Below are 24845 nucleotides of genomic sequence, written 5' to 3' on the forward strand. Positions count from 1 at the left end.
AAAGCTTCGGCTCATCAAAAGACATAATATGAATATATAAAGTCTAGACTGGGAGAGAATTATATTCATATTTCTGACAAAATATTTGTATCTAGAATACATCAAGTACCCCAACTCACTATGAAAAAAAAGCAAACAATCCAATTTTTAAACTAGGCAAAAGACTTAGATATTTCACAAAGATAAATGAATGACCCATAAACCCAAGAAAAAGTGCCCAACATCATTGTTCATCAGGAAAATGCAGATTAAAACCATAAAGAGACACTCAAAAGAACAGCTAAAATGAAACAGACTGGCAATACCAAACCTTTGCAATGATGCAAAATAACTGGAATTCTCATACCTTGTTGGTACAAACACTGGGAAAATATTTAGTAGTTTCTTATAAAATTAAATATACACCTACTCTTTGATCCCAGCAATTCCACTCCTAGATATTAGTCCAAGATGAATGAAAACCTATGTCCATAAGACTTGTACAAAATATATACAGCTTCATTCACAATAGCTAAAAACTTTAATCCAAACGTCCATCAACATGAGAATGAATAAACAAATTGTGCTGAGTTCATGTAACAGACTACTACTAACCAATAAAAAGGAACAATGTCTTAAACAATATAGATGAATCTCACAGATAAAATGACAAATACAAAAGAGTACATACTATATGATTCCATTTACATGATGTTCTAAAGATGAAGCCAATGCAAGGTGGAAAAAATATCAGAATAGAGACTAGAGGGGTGAGAGGGTGGGTAACGACTGGGAAGGGACACTTCCCACATTCCCGACTGGAATGGAACTTTCCCGACTGGAATGGAACTTTCCACAGAGAGTAATTATTATGATAAAAGTGTAGGTTAACAGATGTAGCCATCTGTCAAACTCACAAAAGTTAAGGTGTGTACACTGCAATGAATTTAATTTGTATCTCAAAAACAGAACTTCCAAAATAATGAAGGGAAATAAGGAGCATACAGATGTATACATAAAACAAGAATGACAGGGAGGAAATATGGTGGAGGAGTAGGGGACCCTATTTGAACTGGTCCCCGGAATTGAGCTGGGTATCTACCAGACCACTCTGAGCACCCACGAAACCAGCCTGAAATGTAAGAAGATCTGGATCTCTACAAACAGAATATCACAGGCGGTTGGTTTCGAGGTACGAAGGTACGAAGCGGGGAGCCGTGGGACCGCGGGCAGATATCGGACGATAAACAGCAGCGGGAGGGTGCCTGGCCGTGGGGATCCTACACCACCGGTGAGCGACAGCCTCGCACGCTGGGGACGCGGCACAGACTCGGAGACTGGTAGCGGCAGGGAAAGGACTTTAGGGCAGCCCCTGGGGCGGAAACCCGGAGCAGTGGGGTCGCGTGCGTGTGAACTGGGAGCGGCTGGCGGTTTTAGAAGCAAAAAGGACAGAGACGTGCTCCGACCTGGAGGCAGGACTGGGAGCACTGCGGAGGGGCGCACAACCGAGGCCGCTGTAGTTTATAGCAGCAGGGACAGAAACGGAGACAGTGTGGCCTGCAGAGCTCACTGAAGAACAGACTGTGATCTCTCTGCTCTGAGGCAGAGGGTTGGAAATGATCTCTTCCACTCTGACTGGCGGAGGAGACGCAGAAAGCTGCCAGGGAAAGGCGCCAGAGAACAAAAGCCCCAAAAACTGATTCCCGCTGAGCCCATCCCCCGCCACAGGGGGGCAGGGCAACTCCGCCCAAACAGGGTTGCCCGAGTAACAGTCCGGCAGGCCCCTCCCCCAGAAGACAGGCTGGGAAAACAACAGGCCAGCAACCCTAAGGTCCCAAGAAAACAGGTGCATCTTGCTTGGGTTCTGGTCAATAATTTGGACTCTATACATTCTCTCAAACACCCATCAACAGAATGACTAGGAGGAGGAGTCCCCAAAATAGAAAAGACTCAGAGATTATGACTTATGCTGCAGATTTACAAATGGATGCAGATATAACCAAGATGTCGGAGATGGAATTCAGGCTAGCAATTGTAAAGACAATGGCTAGAATGGAGAAATCAATTAATGACAACACAGAGTCTCTAAGGGCAGAAATGAAAGCTGAATTGGCAGAACTTAAAAATGCTATCAATGAGATCCAATCCAATCTAGATAATCTAACAGCTAGGGTAACTGAGGCAGAAGAGAGAATAAGCGAAAAGAGGAGGCCAGGGAAAAACAACTCAGTATCCATGAAAATAGAATCAGAGAAATAAGTGACACCATGAAGCGTTCCAATGTCAGAATAATTGGAATCCTGGAGGGAGTGGAGAGAGAGAGAGGGCTAGAAGATGTATTTGAGCAAATCGTAGCTGAGAACTTCCCTAATCTGGGGAATGAAACAAACATTCGCGTCCTAGAGGCAGAGAGGACCCCTCCCAAGATCAAGGAAAACAGGCCAACACCCCGGCATGTAATAGTAAAATTTGCAAATCTTAGAACCAAGGAAACCATCTTAAGGGCAGTTAGGGGGAAGAGATTCCTTACGTATAGAGGGAGAAACATCAGAATAACGTCAGACCTATCCACGGAGACCTGGCAAGCCAGAAAGGCCTGGCAAGACATATTCAGGGTACTAAATGAGAAGAACATGCAGCCAAGAATACTTTATCCGGCAAGGCTTTCATTTAGAATGGATGGAGAGATGCAGAGCTTCCATGACCAGCAGAAACTGAAAGAATATGTGACCACTAAGCCGGCCCTGCAAGAAATATTAAGGGGGGTTCTATAAAAGGAGAAAGACCCCAAGAGTGATATACAACAGAAATTTACAGGGACAATCTATAAAAACAACATCTTCACAGGCAACATGATGACAATTAATTCATATCTTTCAATAATCACTCTCAACGGGAATGGCCTAAATGCTCCCATAAAACGGCACAGGGTTGCAGATTGGATAAAAAGACAGGACCCATCCATATGCTGCCTACAAGAGACTCATTTTGAACCTAAAGATACATCCAGACTGAAAGTGAAGGGATGGAGATCCATCTTCCATGCCAGCCGACCTCAAAAGAAAGCTGGGGTAGCAATTCTTATATCAGACAAATTAGATTTTAAACTAAAGTCTGTAATTAGAGACACAGAAGGACACTATATCATTCTTGAAGGATCTATCCAACAAGAAGATCTAACAATTGTAAATATCTACGCCCCCAACATGGGAGCAGACATCTACATAAGCCAACTGTTAACCAAAATAAAGTCATACCGATAACAATACGTTAACTGTAGGAGACCTCAATACCACTCTCAGCAATGGACAGATCATCTAAGCAGAAAATCAACAAGGAAACAAGAGCTTTGAATGATACATTGGACCAGATGGACCTCATAGATATTTACAGAACATTCCACCCTAAAACAACAGAATACTCATTCTTCTTGAGCGCACATGGAACTTTCTCCAGAACAGACCACATACTGGGTCACAAATCAGGTCTCGACCAATACCAAAAGATTGAGATTATTCCCTGCATATTCTTAGACCACAATGCTTTAAAACTGGAACTCAATCACAAGAAAAAATTTGGCAGAAATTCAAACACTTGGAAGCTAAAGACCACTCTGCTCAAGAATGGGTCAACCAGGAAATCAAAGAACTTAAACAATTCATGGAAATCAATGAGAACGAAAACACACTGGTCCAAAACCTATGGGATACTGCAAAGGCAGTCCTAAGGGGGAAATACATAGCCATCCAAGCCTCACTCAAAAAAATAGAAAAATCCCGAATTCACCAACTAACTCTACACCTTAAAGAACTAGAGAAAAAGCAACAAACGATGCCTAAGCCAAGCATTAGAAGGGAAATAATTAAAACTAAAGCAGAGGGGCGCCTGGGTGGCTCAGTCATTAAATGTCTGCCTTCGGCTCAGGTCATGATTCCAGGGTCCTGGGATCGAGCCCCGCGTCGGGCTCCCTGCTCGGCGGGAAGTCTGCTTCTCCCTCTCCCACTCCCCCTGCTTGTGTTCCCTCTCTTGCTGTGTCTCTCTCTGTCAAATAAATAAAATGTTAAAAAAAAAAAAAAAAAACTAAAGCAGAGATCAATGAATTAGAAACCAGAAACACAGTAGATCAGATCAACGAAACTAGAAATTGGTTCTTTGAAAGAATTAATAATATCAATAAACCACTGGCCAGACTTATCCAAAAGAGAAGAGAAAGGACCCAAATTAATAAAATTATGAATGAAAGGGGAGAGATCACGACTAACACCAAGGAAATAGAAACAATTATTAGAAATTATTATCATCATTTATATGCCAATAAACTGAGCAATCTAAATGAAATGGAGGCCTTCCTGGAAACCTATAAGCTGCCAAGACTGAAACAGGAAGAAATGGACAACCTGAATAGGCCAATAACCAGTAACGAGACTGAAGCAGTGATCAAAAACCTCCCAAAAAACAAGAGTCCAGGGCCTGATGGATTCCCTGGGGAATTCTACCAAACATTCGAAGAAGAAATAATACCTATTCTACTGAAGCTGTTTCAAAAAATAGAAACAGAAGGAAAACTTCCAAACCCATTCTATGAGGCCAGCATTACCTTAATCCCCAAACCAGGCAAAGACCCCAACAAAAAGGAGAATTTCACACCGATATCCCTGATGAATATGGATTCCAAAATCCTCAACAAAATCCTAGCTAATAGGATCCAACAATACATTAAAAGGATCGTCCACCACGACCAAGTGGGATTTATCCCCGGGATGCAAGGGTGGTTCAACACTCGCAAATCAATCAATGTGATAGAACACAGTAAGAGGAGGGAGAAGAACCATATGGTCCTCTCAACTGATGCAGAAAAAGCATTTGACAAAATACAACATCCTTTCCTGATTAAAACTCTCCAGAGCATAAGGATAGAGGGAACATTCCTCAAGTTCATAAAATCCATCTATGAAAAACCCACAGCGAATATCATCCTCAATGGGGAAAAGCTGAGAGCCTTTCCCTTAAGATCAGGAACACGTCAAGGATGCCCATTCTCGCCACTATTGTTCAACATAGTATTAGAAGTCCTAGCAACAACAATCAGACAACAAAAGGAAATAAAAGGTATTCAAATTGGCAAAGAAGAAGTCAAACTCTCTCTTTTGAAACGACATGATACTTTATATGGAAAACCCAAAAGACTCCACCCCCAAATTACTAGAACTCATCCAGCAATTCAGTAATGTGGCAGGATACAAAATCAATGTACAGAAATCAGTTGCTTTCTTATACACTAACAACGCAACTGTAGAAAGAGAAATTAGAGAAACGATTCCATTGACAATAGCACCAAAAACCGTAAGATTCCTCGGAATAAACCTAACCAAAGAGGTAAAGGATCTATACTCTAGGAACTACAAAACACTCATGAAAGAAATTGAAGAAGACACAAAAAGATGGAAAAATATTCCATGCTCATGGATCGGAAGAACAAACATTGTTAAAATGTCTATGCTACCCAGAGCAATCTATACCTTCAATGCCATCCTGATCAAAATTCCAATAACATTTTTCAAAGTGCTGGAACAAACAATCCTAAAATTTGTATGGAATCTGAAAAGACCCCGAATTGCCAAGGAAATGTTGAAAAAGAAAAACAAAGCTGGCGGCATCACGTTGCCCAATTTCAAGCTATATTACAAAGCTGTGATCGCCAAGACAGCATGGTACTGGCACAAAAACAGACATATAGACCAATGGAACAGAATAGAGAACCCAGATATGAACCCTCAACTCTATGGTCAAATAATCTTTGACAAAGCAGGAAAAAACATGCAATGGAAAAAAGACAGCCTCTTCAATAAATGGTGCTGGGAAAACTGGACAGCCACATGCAGAAGAATGAAACTCGACCATTCTCTAACACCATTCACAAAGATAAACTCAAAGTGGATGAAAGACCTCAATGTGAGACAGGAATCCATCAAAATCCTAGAGGAGAACATAGGCAGTAACCTCTTTGACATCACCCACAGCAACTTCTTTCAAGATACATCTCCAAAAGCTAGTGAAACAAAAGCAAATATGAACTTTTGGGACTTCATCAAGATAAAAAGCTTCTGCACAACAAAGGAAACAGTCAACAAAACAAAGAGGCATCCCACAGAATGGGAGAAGGTATTTGCAAATGACACTACAGATAAAGGGCTGGTATCCAAGATCTATAAAGAACTTCTCAAACTCAACACCCAAAAAAACAAATAATCAAGTCAAAAAGTGGGCAGAAGATATGAAAAGACACTTCTCTGAAGAAGACATACAAATGGCTAACAGACACATGAAAAAATGCTCATCATCATTAGCCATCAAGGAAATTCAAATCAAAACCATATTGAGATACCACCTTACACCAGTTAGAATGGCAAAAATGGACAGGGAAAGAAACAACAAATGTTGGAGAGGTTGTGGAGAAAGGGGAACCCTCTTACACTGTTGGTGGGAATGCAAGTTGGTACAGCCACTTTGGAAAACAGTGTGGAGGTGCCTCAAAAAGTTAAAAATAGAGCTACCCTATGACCCAGCAATTGCACTCCTGGGTATTTAGCCCAAAGACACAGATGTAGTGAAAAGAAGGGCCATATGCACCCCAACGTTCATAGCAGCAATGTCCGCAATAGCCAAACTGTGGAAAGAGCCGAGATGCCCTTCAACAGATGAATGGATAAAGAAGATGTGGTCCATATATACAATGGAATATTACTCAGCCATCAGAAAGGATTAATATCCAACTTTTACATCAACATGGATGGGACTGGAAGAGATTATGCTAAGTGAAATAAGTCAAGCAGAGAAAGTCAATTATCATATGGTTTCACTTATTTGTGGAACATAAGGAATAGCATGGAGGACATTAGGAGAAGGAAGGGAAAAATGAGGGGGGGGGAATTGGAGGGAGACATGAATCATGAGAAACTATGGACTCTGAGAGACAAACAGGGTTTTGGGGGGGGGGGAGGGGGGATTGGTTAGCCCCGTGATTATTAAGGAGGGCACGTACTGCATGGGGCACTGGGTGTTATACGAAAACAATGGATCATGGATCACCACATCAAAAACTAATGATGTATTGTATGGTGACTAACATAATAAAATTTAAAAAAATAATAATAAAATAAATAAATTTATGCAAAAAAAACCCCCCCAAGAATGACAGTGTTGATTATTATTAAAGCTGGGGTAATGGGTAAATGGAAGTTCAGCATACTATTAACTTCATTTCTGTTGAAATTTTACATAATAAAAAATTAAGAATAAAAATAACAGGCAGAACCAGGATTTCAACTCATGAAATATAAGTCAGAACCAGGACTGTTAAACTTAGTAGTTACAGAGTATATACAGAGAATTTTATTCTACTGCCTCAAGTTTATTGAGAACGTATTTTACTTCAAGGTTTGTGAAAATAATTGTTTTATTTAAACAAATGTTTTATTTAAACTTTAACAATTGTCATTTAGTAGATATAAACTTTTAATACATTTTAATGGTATAACAGGAAAAACAGACTAAAAGACACAGCATCTAAACAGAAAATACGTACAGACTTTGTTTAGATCATGATTCCAACAAACCAAATGTAAAATAAAAAACTTCATGAGATAATCAGGGAAATTTGATAACTGACTAGTTTTTGATGCTATTAAAAAATACCAGTTTTTAAAGGTGTGATAACAGTATTACAGAATTAAAAAAAAAAAAGTCCTTACCATTTATAGCTACATACTGAAGTATTTATAGATAGAATGACATGATTTACTTTGAAATAATAATTTGCAGGGGGTGACAACAGAAATGAAACATGACTGCCCTGTGTTGATAATTACTGAAGCTGGGTGAAAGGTACACTGCTTGATAATTTCCATTGTAAAGCCAATGATTATTTGATAAATTTGGCCTTTCACAGAAATTTAATCTTTCATATGTATATGATACTTTTCATTCTGGCTGACTTAAAGCCAAGGTTCTATTTTAACCTGCTCCTCCCCTATATACATACTACTCACATAACACACAGAGAAAAATACACATAGAGCTGTTCATTTTACATTCACAGCAATATCAATATATCCACGTTCTCCACACCTTTAACTTCTCTTATTATGCTAAATTTGATTAATTTCCAGACTAATGTACATTCTCATTTTAAAAGCAGAGAAACATAAAATAGAAAAGTATTTGTTGAATCCTCCCTCTGGTAAAGAGCTACTAGGGAGGGGCGCCTGGGTGGCTCAGTTGGTTAAGCAACTGCCTTCGGCTCGGGTCGTGATCCTGGAGTCCCGGGATCGAGTCCCGCATCGGGCTCCTTGCTCGGCGGGGAGTCTGCTTCTCCCTCTCCCGCTTCCCACCTCTTGTGCTCTCTCTCTCAATAAAATAAATAAAATCTTTAAAAAAAAAAAAAAAAAAAAAAAAAGAGCTACTAGGGTAGGATTCCCTTAAGCCCGACTAATCCTGTACAAACCTGAAATGGGCAGTGAGCTCCATGTGGGAACGTAGTGTCTGGTGGCAGGCCACACACTTAACTTGAAATGGGACATCTTTGCACAGAGAGATCAGAAGTTTCTTTGCAAAAGACGGAAATGATATTGGATGTGCTATCCCCTGGTCATCTGAAAGACAAAATAAACTATAACTTGCAAAGATTTGAGTAGATAGCAACCTAACCTTCCTCCCCTTTGCCTTTCTCAACACTGGCTGGCATAAGTAAAAGATTGTTATTTACGTGATAAAAATCTAAGGAAAGTAATTTTCTAGCTTTAAGTGCAAAAGTTGCTGAACTCATGCTCAAAATCTGAGTCTTAAATGCAGAGTAACATCCAACTTCCCAGATATTATGGATATATAAAAACATCATCCTAAATAAATATTTTCTTCCCAAGTTTCTTCATTCCTCAAAGTAAGTAAACCTGTTAGGTGCAGATCAATATTGAGAAATCTTTTTAGAAAAATAAAAATGAGGACCATCTTTCACTTTTATGTCTTCAATCTAATGTGAGGATAAGTTTTCTCAAGAATTATCTGAGAAGTATGGTAAATCAGCAAAGATTAAAGTAGTTCAATAATTTTCAGAAGAGAGTATTAACATACCACCCAGTTTAAAATTCTGACGGAAATGATTCTTTCCAGACATATGCTTCAAACACTCATCCTTGCTGCTAAAAAGAAGGAAGCAATTTGGACACGCAAAACACTGAATAATCTGAGGAAGAAGGTTGTTTTTATGTTCATCATCTGCAGCTTCCTAAAATACAAGGCAAAGCTGTATTACAGACAACTAAAATCAATATTCAATCTTTTAAAATCAATTTTCAAAATTTATTTATTTGGAATATTCTGTATCAGGTTTTAACATGAAAACTTTTCTTCCCTGAGTGTGAACTATGGAATTTTTATCATAAATGAGGTTCCATATGTGAATTAAAAATTTTTTTCTTAAAAACAAAACTTGACCATCTTTCTGTGACAATAAATATACATTTACTTTTATGTTTTTCCTTTTTTTATATACATCTATGTTAATGGATAAATGTTTTCATATCACATACACTTTTTCTTCCATTTTTCCTTCTTCACTCTACTCTGCAATATAACCTACGTTTATGTGTTCTTCCATAAATGTCTCCATGCTTAATAATTTACAAAAATATATAGAAATAAACATACAGGGGACTGCCATTGTTTGACCAAATACTGTCATCTTACAGACTCTTCTGCCGCTTAGTTTCTCTTATTCCACAATACCTAACGGAAATCCCCCCAAATCAACCGGCATATCTCTAATTCATTCTTCTCAATGGTGGCAAACTATTCCAGTTACTAAGACTTAGTCAACTATTCATTTCCAGGCTTTTCTTCTCTTGCTACTATAAACAATGGTACTGTAACCAACCTTAAACACATATCCTTATTTATAGGTGTGTTTTCTCATTATTCCAAGTGGCACCATTGGGTTAAAAGGTTTAGTACTTGAATATTAAAGGATACGATACGATAGATTTTCAAAGAGGCTCTATCAATTTACATATTCCCTAGGAGTGACTGAACCTGGCACAATAGCTCCTATAGATCATTTTTTCATTTTTGCAGTCTGACAGATATTGTGATACTCATTGTTACCTTAATTAGTATTTCCTACTAGTGAGTCTGAGCACTTAATTCATACAATTCTATAGATATTCCATATTCCGTGGATTGTTTATTCATATCCTTTGTTTCAATCATTTTTGTTTTCTCCTCTTCTGGTCAACTTGTATCTTTTCTTCATTATCAAAACTAACTGTGCCATGCTCCATTTTGCAAATACTTTTCAAACATCTATTAATTTTATATGTGGTCATTTAAAAATTTTGACGTAGTCAAACAGGTATGTCTTTTCTAGTGTCCAGAAAGTGTCCAAACTTGGTTAAGAGGCTCCTCTATCTCAAAACTAAAAATAATAAAAAAAAAATTTTAAGTAAATTCTGTCCCCAATGTGGGGCTCGAATTCATGACCCCAAGATCAAGAGTCATGTGTTCTACAGACTGAGCCAACCAGCTGACCCAAAACTGAAAATATTTTAAAGTGTATATTTATATGTATGTGTGCTTGTATATATATATAATTTAACATCTTGTTAATGGTCTTTAGAATAATAGCCTTAAAAGTTGTACTGTGTCTTCTTAAATTTACTATCATTAACATTAGGGATATAGAAATAGTATATGTGGGATGCCTGGTGGCTCAGCTGGTTAAGCGTCTGCCTTCAGCTCAGGACATGATTCCAGGGTCCTGGGATGGAGTCCCACACTGGGTTCCTTGCTCAGCAGGGAGCCTGCTTCTCCCCCCTGCCTGCCACTCCCCCTGCTTGTGCTCTCTCTCCGACAAATAAATAAATCTTAAAAAAAAAAAAAAAGAAAGAAATACTATATGTAGTGTTTATGAGATGCAACAGAAGGAATAAGAAATTCACATCTGTATTGAGCACATGTAAAACATCACATTAGGGTTTAAAATCTAATAATCTCACGAATACTATTTTCATTATTTACAAATGAGAAAACTAAAATGTAGTTTTCCTCCAATCAAATAGTACCCTGGGAAGAGAGAAAACTACCATTCAAACATAGCCTTATATGTTGGTTATAAATTCCTTGCTCTTTCCACTACTCCCCACCCCATTTTAATGTTGTGAGTGCCACACAGAAGATAATATCCAAGAAGATACTTTGCATTCCAATGAGAAGGTTCTAAATGAGAGCAATAAAGGCATTTCCTAAACACAAATTTATAGAAATGTCCCTTACTTGAAGAACGCTAACAAAATAACTTTTAGTTCAATTGTGAGTCATAAATGGATTCAATATAAAGCTTGTTTAAAGTGTTTGCTCAGTAGAACAAGAATGTGATTCTATATAAAATTTTATTGAAATATACCTACTGCAAAAGTATAGCATATTTCCTTGTACAAAGAAGGGGAAGGAGTGGGAAATAGGATGTCTCATAAGTTAAAGTACTCAATTCCTTTCTACAATTATATTTCTGATTACATTAAAATAAAATACATCATATACATTTGTATACATAAAAAAAGTTAAACCACAGCATTATTTCATACCCACTAGGATGGCTGTTTTAAAAGGCACACAATAAGTGTTGTTAATAATGTGGAGAAATTGGAACCTGCATATATTGCTGTTAAGAAAATAAAATGGTAGTGTGTTGTTGGGTAACAATTTGGCAGTTCTTCAAACAATTAAACATAATTATCATATGACCCCAAAATTTAACTTAAGAAGACATACGTCCACATGAGGGTTTGTACATTTACATTATTCACAATAGCCCAAAAGTAGAAATAACCCAAGTATCCAACAACTGATGAGTTGATAAACAAAAGGTGGTATATTTCCAAATGGAACATTACTTGGCAATAAAAAGGAATGAAGTATTGATATATGTTACAGCATGGATGAACCTTGGGGTGCCTGGGTGGCTCAACTGGTTAAGCGTCTGCCTTCGGCTCAGGTCATGATCCCAGGGTCCTGGGATCGAGCCCTGCATTGGGCTCCCTGCTCCGTGGGGAGTCAGCTTCTCCCTCTGCCCCTCCCCCTGCTCGTGCTCTTTCTCCAATAAATAAATAAAATATCAAAAAAAGACCCATGGATGAACCTTGACAAAATTATGGTAAATGAAAGAATCCTGTCACAAAAGGCCACATATTATAGGATTCCATTTATACGAAATGCCCAGAAAAGGCAAAACCATAGAGACAGAAAGTAGTTTACAGATTGCCTAGGGTAGGGAAGATGGGCTAACAAGAGGGAGAAATCACTTTCAATGATAGAATGGCCCTATTGACCCACAAATGACACTGAGGTACACTGGAGCTTACAATATGTTCTCCACCACCTCCACACCTCCCTCCACCACGACCAAAAAGGGAGAAAAGCAGGAAGCTATCTAGTGGTATACCCAATGAATGGCTTTAATGTCAAAACCAACTAGACGCTTGTTACTCAAAGTGTGACCTAAGGACCAGCAGCACTGGCATCAACTACAAGCTTGTTAGGAATCTTGAATCTAAGGCCCACCTCAGATCTAGTATAAGAACTTATATTTTAACAAGATACCCAAGCGATGAGTGTGTAAAGTTTAAGAAGCACTGGCTCAGACAGAAGAAATTGGAGATGAAAGGGAAAGAGGAGGGAAGCAAGGCAAAAATGCAAATTGTGATCATTTCATGCTCTTTCATTGAAGAATGCCAGCCTTACAAAATAGAATTCATAGGCATACAATCTTCTAGTGACCTCTTCTGGCTGATTTAAGATAGGCAATTATAATCTAATGCATACCAGTTTCCTTTAGAGTTCTTGTGATGGACTCTCCAAAGAATAATAAGGAGAATTATTTTTTTAAAAGATTTTATTTATTTGACAGAGAGAGAGAGAGGGAACACAAGCAGGGAGAGTGGGAGAGGGAGAAGCAGGCTCCCCATTGAGCAGGGAGCCCGATGCGGGGCCCGATCCCAGGACACTGGGATCATGACCTAAGCCAAAGGCAGATACTTAACAACTGAGCCACCCAGGTGCCCTTAATAAGGAGAATTCAATGAGAGCTATGTTAGGTCCTAAGTGCTTTATATAATAGTATTATACTTTCATCAATCTTGCATGTAAGTATAACAATTCCATTTTAGAGACGAAGAATAAAGCTCACAGATGTTCAGTAACTTCTGAGTACATATAGCTAATAAAAGTGACAGTAGAATCCAGGTCTGTGTGACACCAAAGCCTTTGTTCTATTTTACCATAATCCTTCCCAGAAAGCTAAACATCATAAATTTACTTCCTGGAGACAAGGTAAAACAGCATGAAATGAGTGATTCCCAGAAAAAAAAAAGAAACAAATTAATGATATTTGGGAAAACACAAATGAGAAAATTAATTTTAAGGTTAAAATACCTATTCAGATTTACCAAAGAAAAAAAGATAAATATGCTCATTAAAATAAACAACACACTAATGGCCTGGAATAGGAAAACATGCCCTGAAAAGACTCTAGTTTTGAAAAAGGCAGAATATTAGTGACCACCTGAAAACCCCCCAAAAATTACATAATAGAGTCCTCTTGTATCCTTTTTCTTTTCTCTCCTCAAACCTTTGTCACAACAACAGAAAGCCCTATCATTTCTTTTAGATTAACTTTAAGGTCTTTATGCTAAATGCCATTACCTAAGCAGAGCCTTTTTTCATCTCAAATTACTATAAAGTCACCTAAACTGGTCACCTTTCTGCACCTATGAATCCACCCTGAACACTGCTACCATTCTAAATCACTCCGTCTCTTTGGTCTCCCTAAAAAGGGAAGTAATTGGGTTCTAGAATTAAGAGTCCTAGCTCTAAAAGTCTAAAGCATTATTTTCATCATATCATTGTCCTACAACAGTAACCTCTTAGCAATATTAAGGTTACCACATGTGTTGGTAGTCCCCAAGACTATCCCCAGGTTTGATGGCTTGCAAGGATTCAGAGCACTCAGCATATAGCTGTACTCAAAGCTGTGATTTATTACAGGTTTTTAGCTACCAAGATATTTAAAGTGGTATTGTTTTTAATAACAGAAAAATTGAAACAACTGATACATATAATAGGAAATTAGATGAACTATAATATATTCATACAGTAGAATGTTATTCATTGATTTAAAATTTATGCATTTATTCAACAAATATTTAAGAATTCATGTTTACAACACACTGCTTTTCTTATATAACAATTCAGACACTTATATAAAAATATTTATAAATGTTTTTGGTACAGTTATAAATCAGATGGTTTTCTTAATTTTACTTTCTGCTGCTTCATTATTAGTGTATAGAAATGCAACTGACTTCTGTACATTGATTTTGTATCTTGCTACTTTACTGAATTCATTGATCAGTTCTAGCAGTTTTTGGTAGTCTTTAGAGTTTTCTATATTAAAGTATCATGTGATCTGCAAATAGTGAAAGTTTTATTTCTTCCTTACCAATTTGGATCCTTCTTATTTATTTTTGTTGTTGTTACCTAATTGCTGTGGCTAGGACTTCCAGTACCATGCTGAATAAAAGTGGTTAGAGTGGACATTCTTGTCTTGTTCCTCTTTTTTTTTTTTTTTTAAAGATTTTATTTATTTGACAGAGAGAGACACAGCGAGAGAGGGAACACAAGCAGGGGGAGTGGGAGAGGGAGAAGCAGGTTTCCCGCCGAGCAGGGAGCCCGATGCGGGGCTCGATCCCAGGACTCTGAGATCATGACCTGAGCCAAAGGCAGATGCTTAACGACTGAGCCACCCAGGCACCCCTCTTGTCTTGTTCCTGACCTTAGGGGAAAAGCTCTCAGTTTTTCACCACTGAATAGATGTCAGCTGTGGGTTTCTCATATATGCCATTTATTATGTTGAGGTTATGCTCCCTCTAGACCCACAGTGTTGAGGGTTTTTATCATGAATGGATGTTGTACTGTCAAATGCTTTTTCTTCATCTACTGAAATGATCATGTTTTTTATACTTTCTCTTACTGACCAATGCTTTTTCTGCATCTACTGAAATGATGTTTTTTATACTTTCTCTTATTGTGAATATTGAACCAACTGCAGGAAAAACAATAAAATATCTAGGGCACCTGGGTGGCTCAGTCATTAAGCATCTGCCTTTGGCTCAGGTCATGATCCTGGAGGCCCAGGATCAAGTCCCACATCGGGCTCCCTGCTCAGTGGGAAGCTTGCTTCTCCTTCCCCCACACCCCCTGCTTGTGTTCCCTTTCTCACTGTCTCTCTCTGTCAAATAAATAAATAAAATCTAAAAAAAATAAAAATAAAAATAAAATATCTAGGAATAAACTTAACCGAAGAGTTGAAAGACCTGTACTCTGAGAACTATAAAACACCTGAAAGAAATTCAAGATGATACAAAGAAATGAAAAGACATTACATGCTTAGGGACTGGAAGAACAAAAATTATTAGAATGTCGATAACTATCCAAAGCAATCGACAAATTTAATGCAATTCTTATGAAAGTAACAATAGCATTTTTCGCAGAACTCGAAAAAAAAATCCTAAAATTTGTATGGAATCATAAATGACTCTGAATAGTCAAAGCAATCTTGAAAAAGAAAAGCAAAACTGGAGTTATCACAATTCCAGACTTGAAGTTATATTACAAAGGTATAGTAATCAAAACAGTGTGGTACTGGCATAAAACCAGACACATCGATCAATGGAACAGAACAAAAAACCCAGAAATAAACCCACAATTATATGGCCTTCAACAAAGGAGAAATTAATATCCAGTGGGAAAAAGACAGTTTCAACAAATGGTGTGGGAAAACTGGACAGCTACATGCAAAAGAATGAAACTGGACCACTTTCTTTCACCATACACACAAATAAATTCAAAATGGATTGAAGACCTAAATGTGAGACCTGAAACCATAAAAATCCTTGAAGAGAGCACAGGCAGTCTCTCTGACATTGGCCATAGCAACATTTTTCTAGATGTGTCTCCTGAGGCAATGGAAATAAAAGCAGAAATAAACTAGTGTTTATTTTATTTTATATTTTATATTATATTTATATTATATATTTTATATTATATTTATTTTATACTATTTCATCAAAATAAAAAGTTTCTGCACAGTGAAGGAAACAATCAACAAAACTAAAAGGCAACCTACTAAATGGGAGAAGACATTTGCAAAGGACATATCTGATAGGGGTTAGTATCCAAAATATATAAAGAATTTATACAACTCAATGGCCAAAAAAGAAATCATCCAATTAAAAAATGGGCAGAAAACATGAACGGATATTTCTCCAAAGAAGGCATCCAGATGTCCAACAGACACATGAAAAGATGCTCAACATCACTCATCATCAGGGAAATGCAAATCAAAACTACAATGAGATATCACCTTACATCTGACAGAATGGCTAAAATCAAAAACAAAAGAAACAACAGGTATTGGAGCGGATGTGGAAAAAAAGGAACCCTGGTGCACTGTTGGTAGAAATGCAAACTGGTGCAGCCACTGTGGAAAACAGCATGGAGGTTTCTAAAAAAGTTAAAAATAGAACTACCCTTTGACCTAGTAACTGCACTACTGGGTATTTACCCAAAGAATACAAAACACTAATTTAAAGGGATACTGCACCCCTATATTTACAGCAGCATTTATTGTAAGAGCCCAAGTATCCACTGACTGATGAATAAAGAAGTGGTATATATATATACAACAGAATATTACTTAGCCATCAGAAAGGATGAAATCTTGTCATTTGCAACAACATGGATGGAGCTAGAGAGTAGAATGATAAGTGAAAAGTCAGTCAGAGAAAGACAAATACCAAATGATTTCACTCATATGTGGAATTTAAGAAACAAAACAAAAGAGCAAAGGAAAAGAGAGAGTGAGAGAGCATGAAACCAAGAGAGAAAAAAACTGACGAATACCAGAGGGGAGGTGGGTATGGAGATGGATGAAATAGGTGATGAGGATTAAAGAGTGGACTTGTCATGATGAGCACTGAGTGTTTAAAATAAAAACTTAAAAAAATTTTTTTCCACAGTGAACATATTGTACAATTAACATTCTGTAATGTTAATAAGTCATTAAAGATATGTAATTTCAAATATGGTAAACAGTTATTACAGAACTGTATATTATACAGATTTGAATATGCCATGAATCAACTTGTATCCCTTGAGATTTAATGCTTAATGAGAGTTACATAAAATAGCCTTTTAAATACTAGATTTCTTAATACTACCATTAATAAAGGAATCATTATTTACTACATGCTCCAACATTTCAACAGGCAGTGAAAGGCAGTGGACTTAAGATCCAGGTTCTAGTTCTCAAGATGAGCATCTTGAACAAGGTTAATTCCACAGAGCAACTCCATCAAGGGAAGGGTTTCTTTGATAATCTTTAGGACTGCTGGCTTTCAGTAATCAAGTTTACCTGTCCACAAAAATTTAACATTCCAAATAATTTTATTCTCCATAAACAATCACAATTTTGATCCTTATGTGTATCTTTGGTGATCGGTGATTGTAGGTGACTGTAGGTGATTAAAAGCAGCAAGAAAACACCTATATCGAATTCCATGGTTCTCTAGAAAAAAATACCTACTTAACTTAGGACATGCTCTTCTTACCTTAGCAAAAAGGTGATCCCTATATTGCTGTTGAGTAACAAAATTTTTGTAACATACTACACAAGCAAAGGAATTGATGAATGGTCCATGCAGTGTAATTGTTGGATCACATGGAGAGTGATCAAACCTACTCAGCAAAAGAGAGGTAACATTAGAAAAGTCCACATTTTAGGAGCCACACTATGTTGCTTCATTTGTTAAGCATTTGTTCATTTGTTTACACACACACACACACACTCTCAGAAATTTATACTTTTCTATTGAAATATCAAATAATGTTTTTCATCTTCAAGAAATATCAAAATGGCTCCTTGATGCCATGTAATCCCTTCAAACAGTGATCAATAGTTAGCTCAAGATTTCATAAAAGTACAAGATCCAATAAAATGGATAAAATAAATAAAATGTACCCAAGATCCAATAAAATGGTGAAATTCCAATTTGAAAATTATAGAGCCATCATCTTTTCCTTTTTGCCTTATTTACCACAAAATTCACAAATAGTTGCGAATGAACCATGGAATAATAATCTCATGTCAAGATTCTGGCACACACCTGTTTCTTAAAAATGGCTTTTAATCCCTTTAATGTTCATTTTCATCATTTAGTAAGTATGTGCCATTTTACAATTGAAGACTTTTAATAAAAATACTTTAGATATGGTATGCTACCCAATTATTTGTAGAATGCTGAAGCTCCCTCTAGGAGCCTTTATACATAGGTTAATGCATAAGTAGGGTGAGATATCTGGAAATGATAATGGCTAAGAGCCCCCAAACTCTCAACTCCCATCTTTAAACTATTAGAAGGAGAAACTATGAAGGTAAGAATGCTTAATGCCTTTAATATTGCCTTCCCTTGATATTTATTTTTTCAAGCTCTACTATTCGAAAATTCAGTAAATTAATAAGGTGGGTTTCATAAATAGAATATTTATTATGAATTTTGCTACATTTGGCTTGCCTTTAACATTTGTTTTGTAATACCATATTAGCTTTCTTTAGGCTAGACCAAATATCTTTAAGTGCTTTGTGTCTCTTGAAATTTGTATTTATGGGCTGGATTTCTCTAAAACTGATTCAACTGCATATCAGTGTAAAAAATCTGTTCAGAATTTTATGAGACATATTAAAAATAAATGCATACTTAAAGGCTATATGCCTTGAAAGAATATAACTAGAAAAAAATCTGACTTTAAGCCTTGTAGGAAACCTAAGAAATGTAAATTTAAAATAACTATCATAACAGCACAAAACAATTTGAGTTTGGAATATAAAGTTATGATTATAATGGCACAGGTGTATCATGCTTTCATTTTATGCAATCACATTGTAACTCATTTGCTCTTTAGCAACCATTATTCTATCATACTCACCTTTTTAAATGTCCTAAGAGAAGGTGCCCATTATCAAATTCCTTGTTACAGTGCATTATGGGACATAAAATTGGTTTTCCAGACACCCGCATTTGGCCTCCTCTTCGGAATGAACTTTTTGTTCCAGAATTAATTGTTCCTGTTTTGAGTCCTGTATCATTGGAATACAAATTCTTATGTTCCTACTTCAGATACTTGTCCTTGGACTGGTAATCAAAATTATGACAAAATGAGGGGTGCCTGGGTGGCTCAGTCGTTGGGCGTCTGCCTTCGGCTCGGGTCATGATCCCGGGGTCTTGGGATCGAGCCCCACATTGGGCTCTCTGCTCGGCGGGAAGCCTGCTTCTCCCTCTCCTACTCCCCCTGCTTGTGTTCCCTCTCTTGCTGTCTCTCTCTGTGCCAAATAAATAAAATCTTCAAAAAAAAAAAATTATGACAAAATGATAAAAATTATGATACAGCATCAACTGGGTGATCCTAATTGTAATTAAATGTTTACTGTCTTTCTTATAAAAGATATGATCACTAAAAATAAACAGGTGTTTGGGACAAGTAAAGCTGTTAACACTTTTTAAGATTTTTTTTTTTTTTTTTGAGAGGGAGAGAGAGAGAGAGGACAGAGAACTCCAGTGAGCTGGGACGGGGGAGAGGAGGGACTGGTTGGAGAGGGAGAGCAAGAATCAAGCAGGCTCCATGCCCAGTGTGGAGCCCGATGCGGGCTTGTTCTTGCAACCCTGAGATCATGACCTGAGCTGAAGTCAAGAGTCAGACACTTAACCGACTGAGCTACCCAGGTGCCCCTAAAAGATTTTATTTTTAAAGTAATCTCTACACTCAATATGGGGCTCGAACTCACAACCCCAAGATCAAGAGTTGCATGTTCTACCTACTGAGCCAGCCAGGAGCTCCTTTCTTTCTTTCTTTCTTTCTTTCTTTCTTTTTTTTTTAAAATAGGTGAGGAGACAGGATGCCTGGGTGGCTCAGTTGGTTAAGCGTCTACCTTCGGCTCAGGTTATGGTCCCAGGGTCCTGGGATCAAGTCCCGCATCTTGCTCCTTATTCAGTGGGAAGCCTGCTTCTCCCTATGCCTGCTGCTCCCCCTGCTCGTGCTCGCTCTCTCTCTGAGAAATAAAATCTTAAAAAAAAAAAATAGGTGATGTGGATTAAGTTTATTTAATTAATTTTTTTTTAAGTAACCTCTACACCCAATGTGGGGCTTGAACTCATAGCCCTGAGATCAAGAGTCACACACTCTACCTACAGAGCCAGCCAGGTGCCCTGAAAGCTGTTAACATCTTTAAATTAACATTCTCTTGAGGAAAAAAAATGTGTTTAAGTTCAATAGCCAACAAATGTCAAAGATCAAATACTGGTTAGAAAATCAGTTGCTCTACAGAACCACTACCTCCCTTTTCATTTATATAAACTGGCAAAGATCTTCTCATTCTTTTTTCTCTTTTATCTATCTTAAACATATTAGACAGTTTAGCTATATCATAAAGGACCTGAGTTCTCTGAAAATTATGTTAAAGAATGCAACTGGGAGAGTGGGGAAGAGTGGAGAGTTCAGGGAGGCAAGGGGAATAAGAGTGGTACTTTCTGGGGAAGCCAGGTGTTGATCAATTAGTTCCAACCTGGATATCAAGTAATACAGGTCTCATTAATAAATTCACAGAACACAAACCAGAGATTTACTTATTGTTATTATCTTTCTCTTTTCTATTTATTCTATTTTATCCCTTTTCTTTTTCTCCTTTCAAAGTCTGTCCATCATTACTTTCTCTTTTTTTTCTTTTTCCTTTCTCCTTTCTCTTGGTTAAAAAAGTAAACTCTGCACCTACCATAGGGCTGTACAACCCTAAGATCAAGAGTCACATGCTCTACGGAATGAGCCAGCCAGGCACCCCTCTCACTAGTTTTTCTTAATCTCCCTTTATCCTGGTCCATTCTTCATTCCCTTTCTTTCTTTATAGTTTTCATCTTACAGTCACACACTCTTATAGACTAATACCCCCGGCCAATTTTGTTCCAGGGAAATTCCCAATGCTTGATATATGATGGAAAATTTAGAGTTACATTATATAAACCATGAAATGTAAAACTGCTAGGATTCTGACCATATATCAGGCAGTTATATACAGATGATTTGATTATGGACTCCCTTGTATTATTATTTCTTGTGGATTGTTTCAATGCCTTGAATATTTCATACAACAGAAAACTGGGTATTTATCTTTATGGCAGTTTCTACAAAGCCCCTAAGGATTTAAATAGAATGGATCATTATTCTTTTATCATCACCTAATTTTAAGATCTTCAAATGGTTATTATATAAATTTAAGGTTTCAATTGTTTTCCTGCCGTTTGAGTCCTTATGGGGGGGAGGGGGAAGGCTTCCATTAAAAGCTGCCAAAATGCTTATAAATGTGTTCTGCCAACAAACAATGAACAGTATAGCATTAATCATATTTTAATCTTAAAGAGGCATTAAATGACAATATACTTTTTTATCCTTAATTTTTTTATGTAGTCAGAATTAAGACAATTTTTATTTATTGTCCATCCACATTCTAGATATTGCCAATTAAGACCTTTATTTAGGGGCGCCTGGGTGGCTCAGTCGTTAAGTGTCTGCCTTCGGCTCGGGTCATGGTTCCAGGTCCTGGGATCGAGCCCCGCATCGGGCTCCCTGCTTGGCAGGAAGCCTGCTTCTCCCTCTCCCACTCTCCCTGCTTGTATTCCCTCTCTCGCTGTGTCTCTCTCTGTCAAATAAATAAATAAAATCTTAAAAAAAAAAAAAAAAGACCTTTATTTAGCCAAATAGAGGCTCTGGATTAAAATAAAATTGGAGAAAACAATCAATTGAAAGAAAATAAGCTTTGCCCATGGAAAGGCAAAATACAGAAATTTAAATAGCTTTTTTCTTTAAATAGAATAGAGAGTACTGTTTTAAAGTTACTAAGTATTCAAATGTATGCAAACTGGCCTAATTATAAAAGTCTATAAAAGATGAATTTCAGTAGAGTAATTATAAATAAAGTGCTTCTAATCAAAGAGCTGAATTACAATAGCTGGATACTTTGGAATAGATTAAACAAGTCCCTTAATGCTACTCAGAAGTAGAACCTCACTTTTTACAATTAAAGAGAACAATGACTCATTTCTGTTTCCCCAACTATACCCTACTCAAACATCTCAGCACTCTCCAAAGCTAATTTACGGAATAGCACCATATCAAATATAGCTCAATGCTAAAGCAGCTGTCCTAGCAATAGATCCTAAACTTCAGTGTTACAAGTGTTGTTGCAGGGAGCAGCAAAAAAATAAAACCACCACATAAAAAGAGCATAACTAAAGACCTTAACTCAAGCTTATCAGCCACCAATGAATCAGGTGTGTCCTGAAGATATAGAAAATACTAAGTTCTGTCAAGAATCATAAAGACAGGGGCACCTGGGTGGCTCAGTTGGTTATATCTGCCTTCAGCTCAGGTCATGATATCAGAGTCCTGGGATTGAGCCCTGCATGGCGCTCCCTGCTCAGCAGGGAGTCTGCTTCTCCCTCTGTGCTCTTGCCCTCTCTCTCAAATAAATAAAATCTTTAAAAAAAAAGAATCATAAAGACACAGCTAAATGAGTCATTTGTTCTGACTTGACCAGACAAATCATAAACAGATGCTCATGAATTCATTTTACAGTGAATTAAAATATTCTGCCAATCTGGAGGCCAAGGATCAGACCTAAAGGGTCTACACAGGACTTCAAGGTGTTATGAGATAAACTACTTTTAGAAGAGATCTTAAGAGATCATAAAGCCTTATAGTTCTACTCCATTTTCCTATCAAAATTACCTAGGAATCTTCCCCAAACTACAGATACCCTAGCATTATCTCTGGAGATGAGCCCCAGGTATATATTTAAAAGCTCCCAGGTGATTCTGATATAGCTAAATTAAGTCATTAACTTCTACTGAGAACAGAAGCCATCTCAAGAGGGATTTTTTTTTTTTTTTAAATACGAGCCTTAACAAGAACACCCGAAGAGGCAAAACCATTTACCATAATTTCTAAGTATCTTTTGCTAAAGTAGGTCTCGAATGCCAAGCAGCTCTTTTATTTAGTTGAATGACAGTCACATTTGGAGCCCAAGTTCTACTAGGCTTCTTTTCTGTGTTCATATGCAAATGTTTATAGCCTACCTTGGATAATATTCAAACAACATTGAGTATCTCTAAGCTGAGCACTCTTCTTAGGTACGCACACAAAAAAGGATTAATAAACCTTGGTCTCTGTCCCCACAGAGGATGGAGTCTGATGGAAGAGACAGGCATACAAACCTCTTAATCCAACGTAACAGGGGAAAAACTGTGTCAGAGAACTTTGGAATTATCAGTGGTAATTTGATTCAAAGAAAAGCCCTCTGAAAACTTTATTTATATTTAAAGATTTAAATTTTTATATTTGAAATTTGTATTTAAAGATTATTCATTTGGGGTGCCTGGGTGGCTCAGATGGTTAAGCGTCTGCCTTCGGCTCAGGTCATGATCTCAGGGTCCTGGGATCGAGCCCCACATCGGGCTCCCTGCTTGGCGGGGAGCCTGCTTCTCCCTCTCCCTCTACTGTTCTCCCTGCTTGTGCTCTCTCACTCTCTCTGTCAAATAAATAAATAAAATCTTTAAAAAAAAAAAATAATAAAGATTATTCATTTGAGAGAGAGAGAGAATGCGAGTAGGGGGGAGGGGTAGAGGGAGAGAGAATCCTCAAGTAGACTTCCCGTTGAGCATGGAGCCTGATGCAGAGCTCAATCTCAGAACCCCAAGACCATGACCTGAACCAAAATCAAGAGTCAGATGCTTTTTTTATTTTTATTTTTTTATTTATTTGCGAGAGAGAGAATGAGAGAGAGCACGAGAGGGAGCAGGGTCAGAGAGAGAAGCAGACTCCCTGCTGAGCAGGGAGCCCGATGTGGGACTCGATCCCAGGACTCCAGGATCATGACCTGAGCCGAAGGCAGTCGCTTAACCAACTGAGCCACCCAGGCGCCCCATCAAGAGTCAGATGCTTTAACCGACTGAGCCACCCAGGTGCCCCTGAAAACTAGCTTTAGAACAACAAGATATCTAGGTTCAAATTGAGCAATGCATGCTCATTCTCATGACTTTTTGCAATTAAATGTTCTGCTGGATTAAATCCACAGCCAAGGTTTCTGTGGATATCCCAAGCCTTTTAAATGCTCAGTGTTTCTTCTACAAACAGGCTAGAAAAGTTGCCGTGGTAGAAGTGAAAACAAACAAACAAAAAACAAAACAAAACAAAAACAACTCCACCAAATTATCTGGTGGGGGGAAAGTGTTCCATAGTGACTCTTTTGGGAATCTCAGGTCTGCAGAATTAGTGAAGAAGCTACCCAATGCTTTAGATGCCTCCCATGTGGACATGTCCTTATAAAATATCTACACAGGCTGTACTGATGAATGAATAAGTAAACACTAATCCTTTAGATCTCAGCTTAAATTCTATTTCATTAAAGAAGTTTTCCTGACTTCAAATAACCTATTAAAACCCCTCCCATAGACACATGCACTATTTCACATAACTATGAAATAACATGAATAAATAAATGAGCAATATCTAATGAGGTCAAGGATGACCTATTATATTCAAAACCTACTTCTGTCAATGTTGGAAGACAACTGATAAAGTAAACCATTATTAAGTATCACTGAAACTGGGTGCCTGGGTGGCTCAGTTGGTTGAGCGACTGCCTTCGGCTCAGG

General features: G+C 37.5%; 1 protein-coding gene across 2 annotated transcripts in view; it reads right to left on the minus strand.

Annotated features, from left to right (window-relative positions):
• The window catches only part of ZNF451 (zinc finger protein 451), a 95764-nt gene that overhangs the window by 31173 nt on the left and 39746 nt on the right, over positions 1 to 24845 (minus strand). For both annotated transcript variants that reach the window (XM_032409582.1, XM_032409581.1), the window contains exons 6-9: positions 19072 to 19222; positions 17697 to 17823; positions 9109 to 9262; positions 8483 to 8630 (exon numbers count right to left, since the gene is read on the minus strand). In XM_032409582.1, the coding sequence (XP_032265473.1) occupies positions 8483 to 8630; positions 9109 to 9262; positions 17697 to 17823; positions 19072 to 19222 (580 nt within the window). The remainder of the gene's footprint in view (positions 1 to 8482; positions 8631 to 9108; positions 9263 to 17696; positions 17824 to 19071; positions 19223 to 24845) is intronic.

Source organism: Phoca vitulina, unplaced genomic scaffold, assembly GCF_004348235.1.
Source record: "Phoca vitulina isolate PV1807 unplaced genomic scaffold, GSC_HSeal_1.0 scaffold11, whole genome shotgun sequence".
NCBI lineage: Eukaryota > Metazoa > Chordata > Mammalia > Carnivora > Phocidae > Phoca > Phoca vitulina.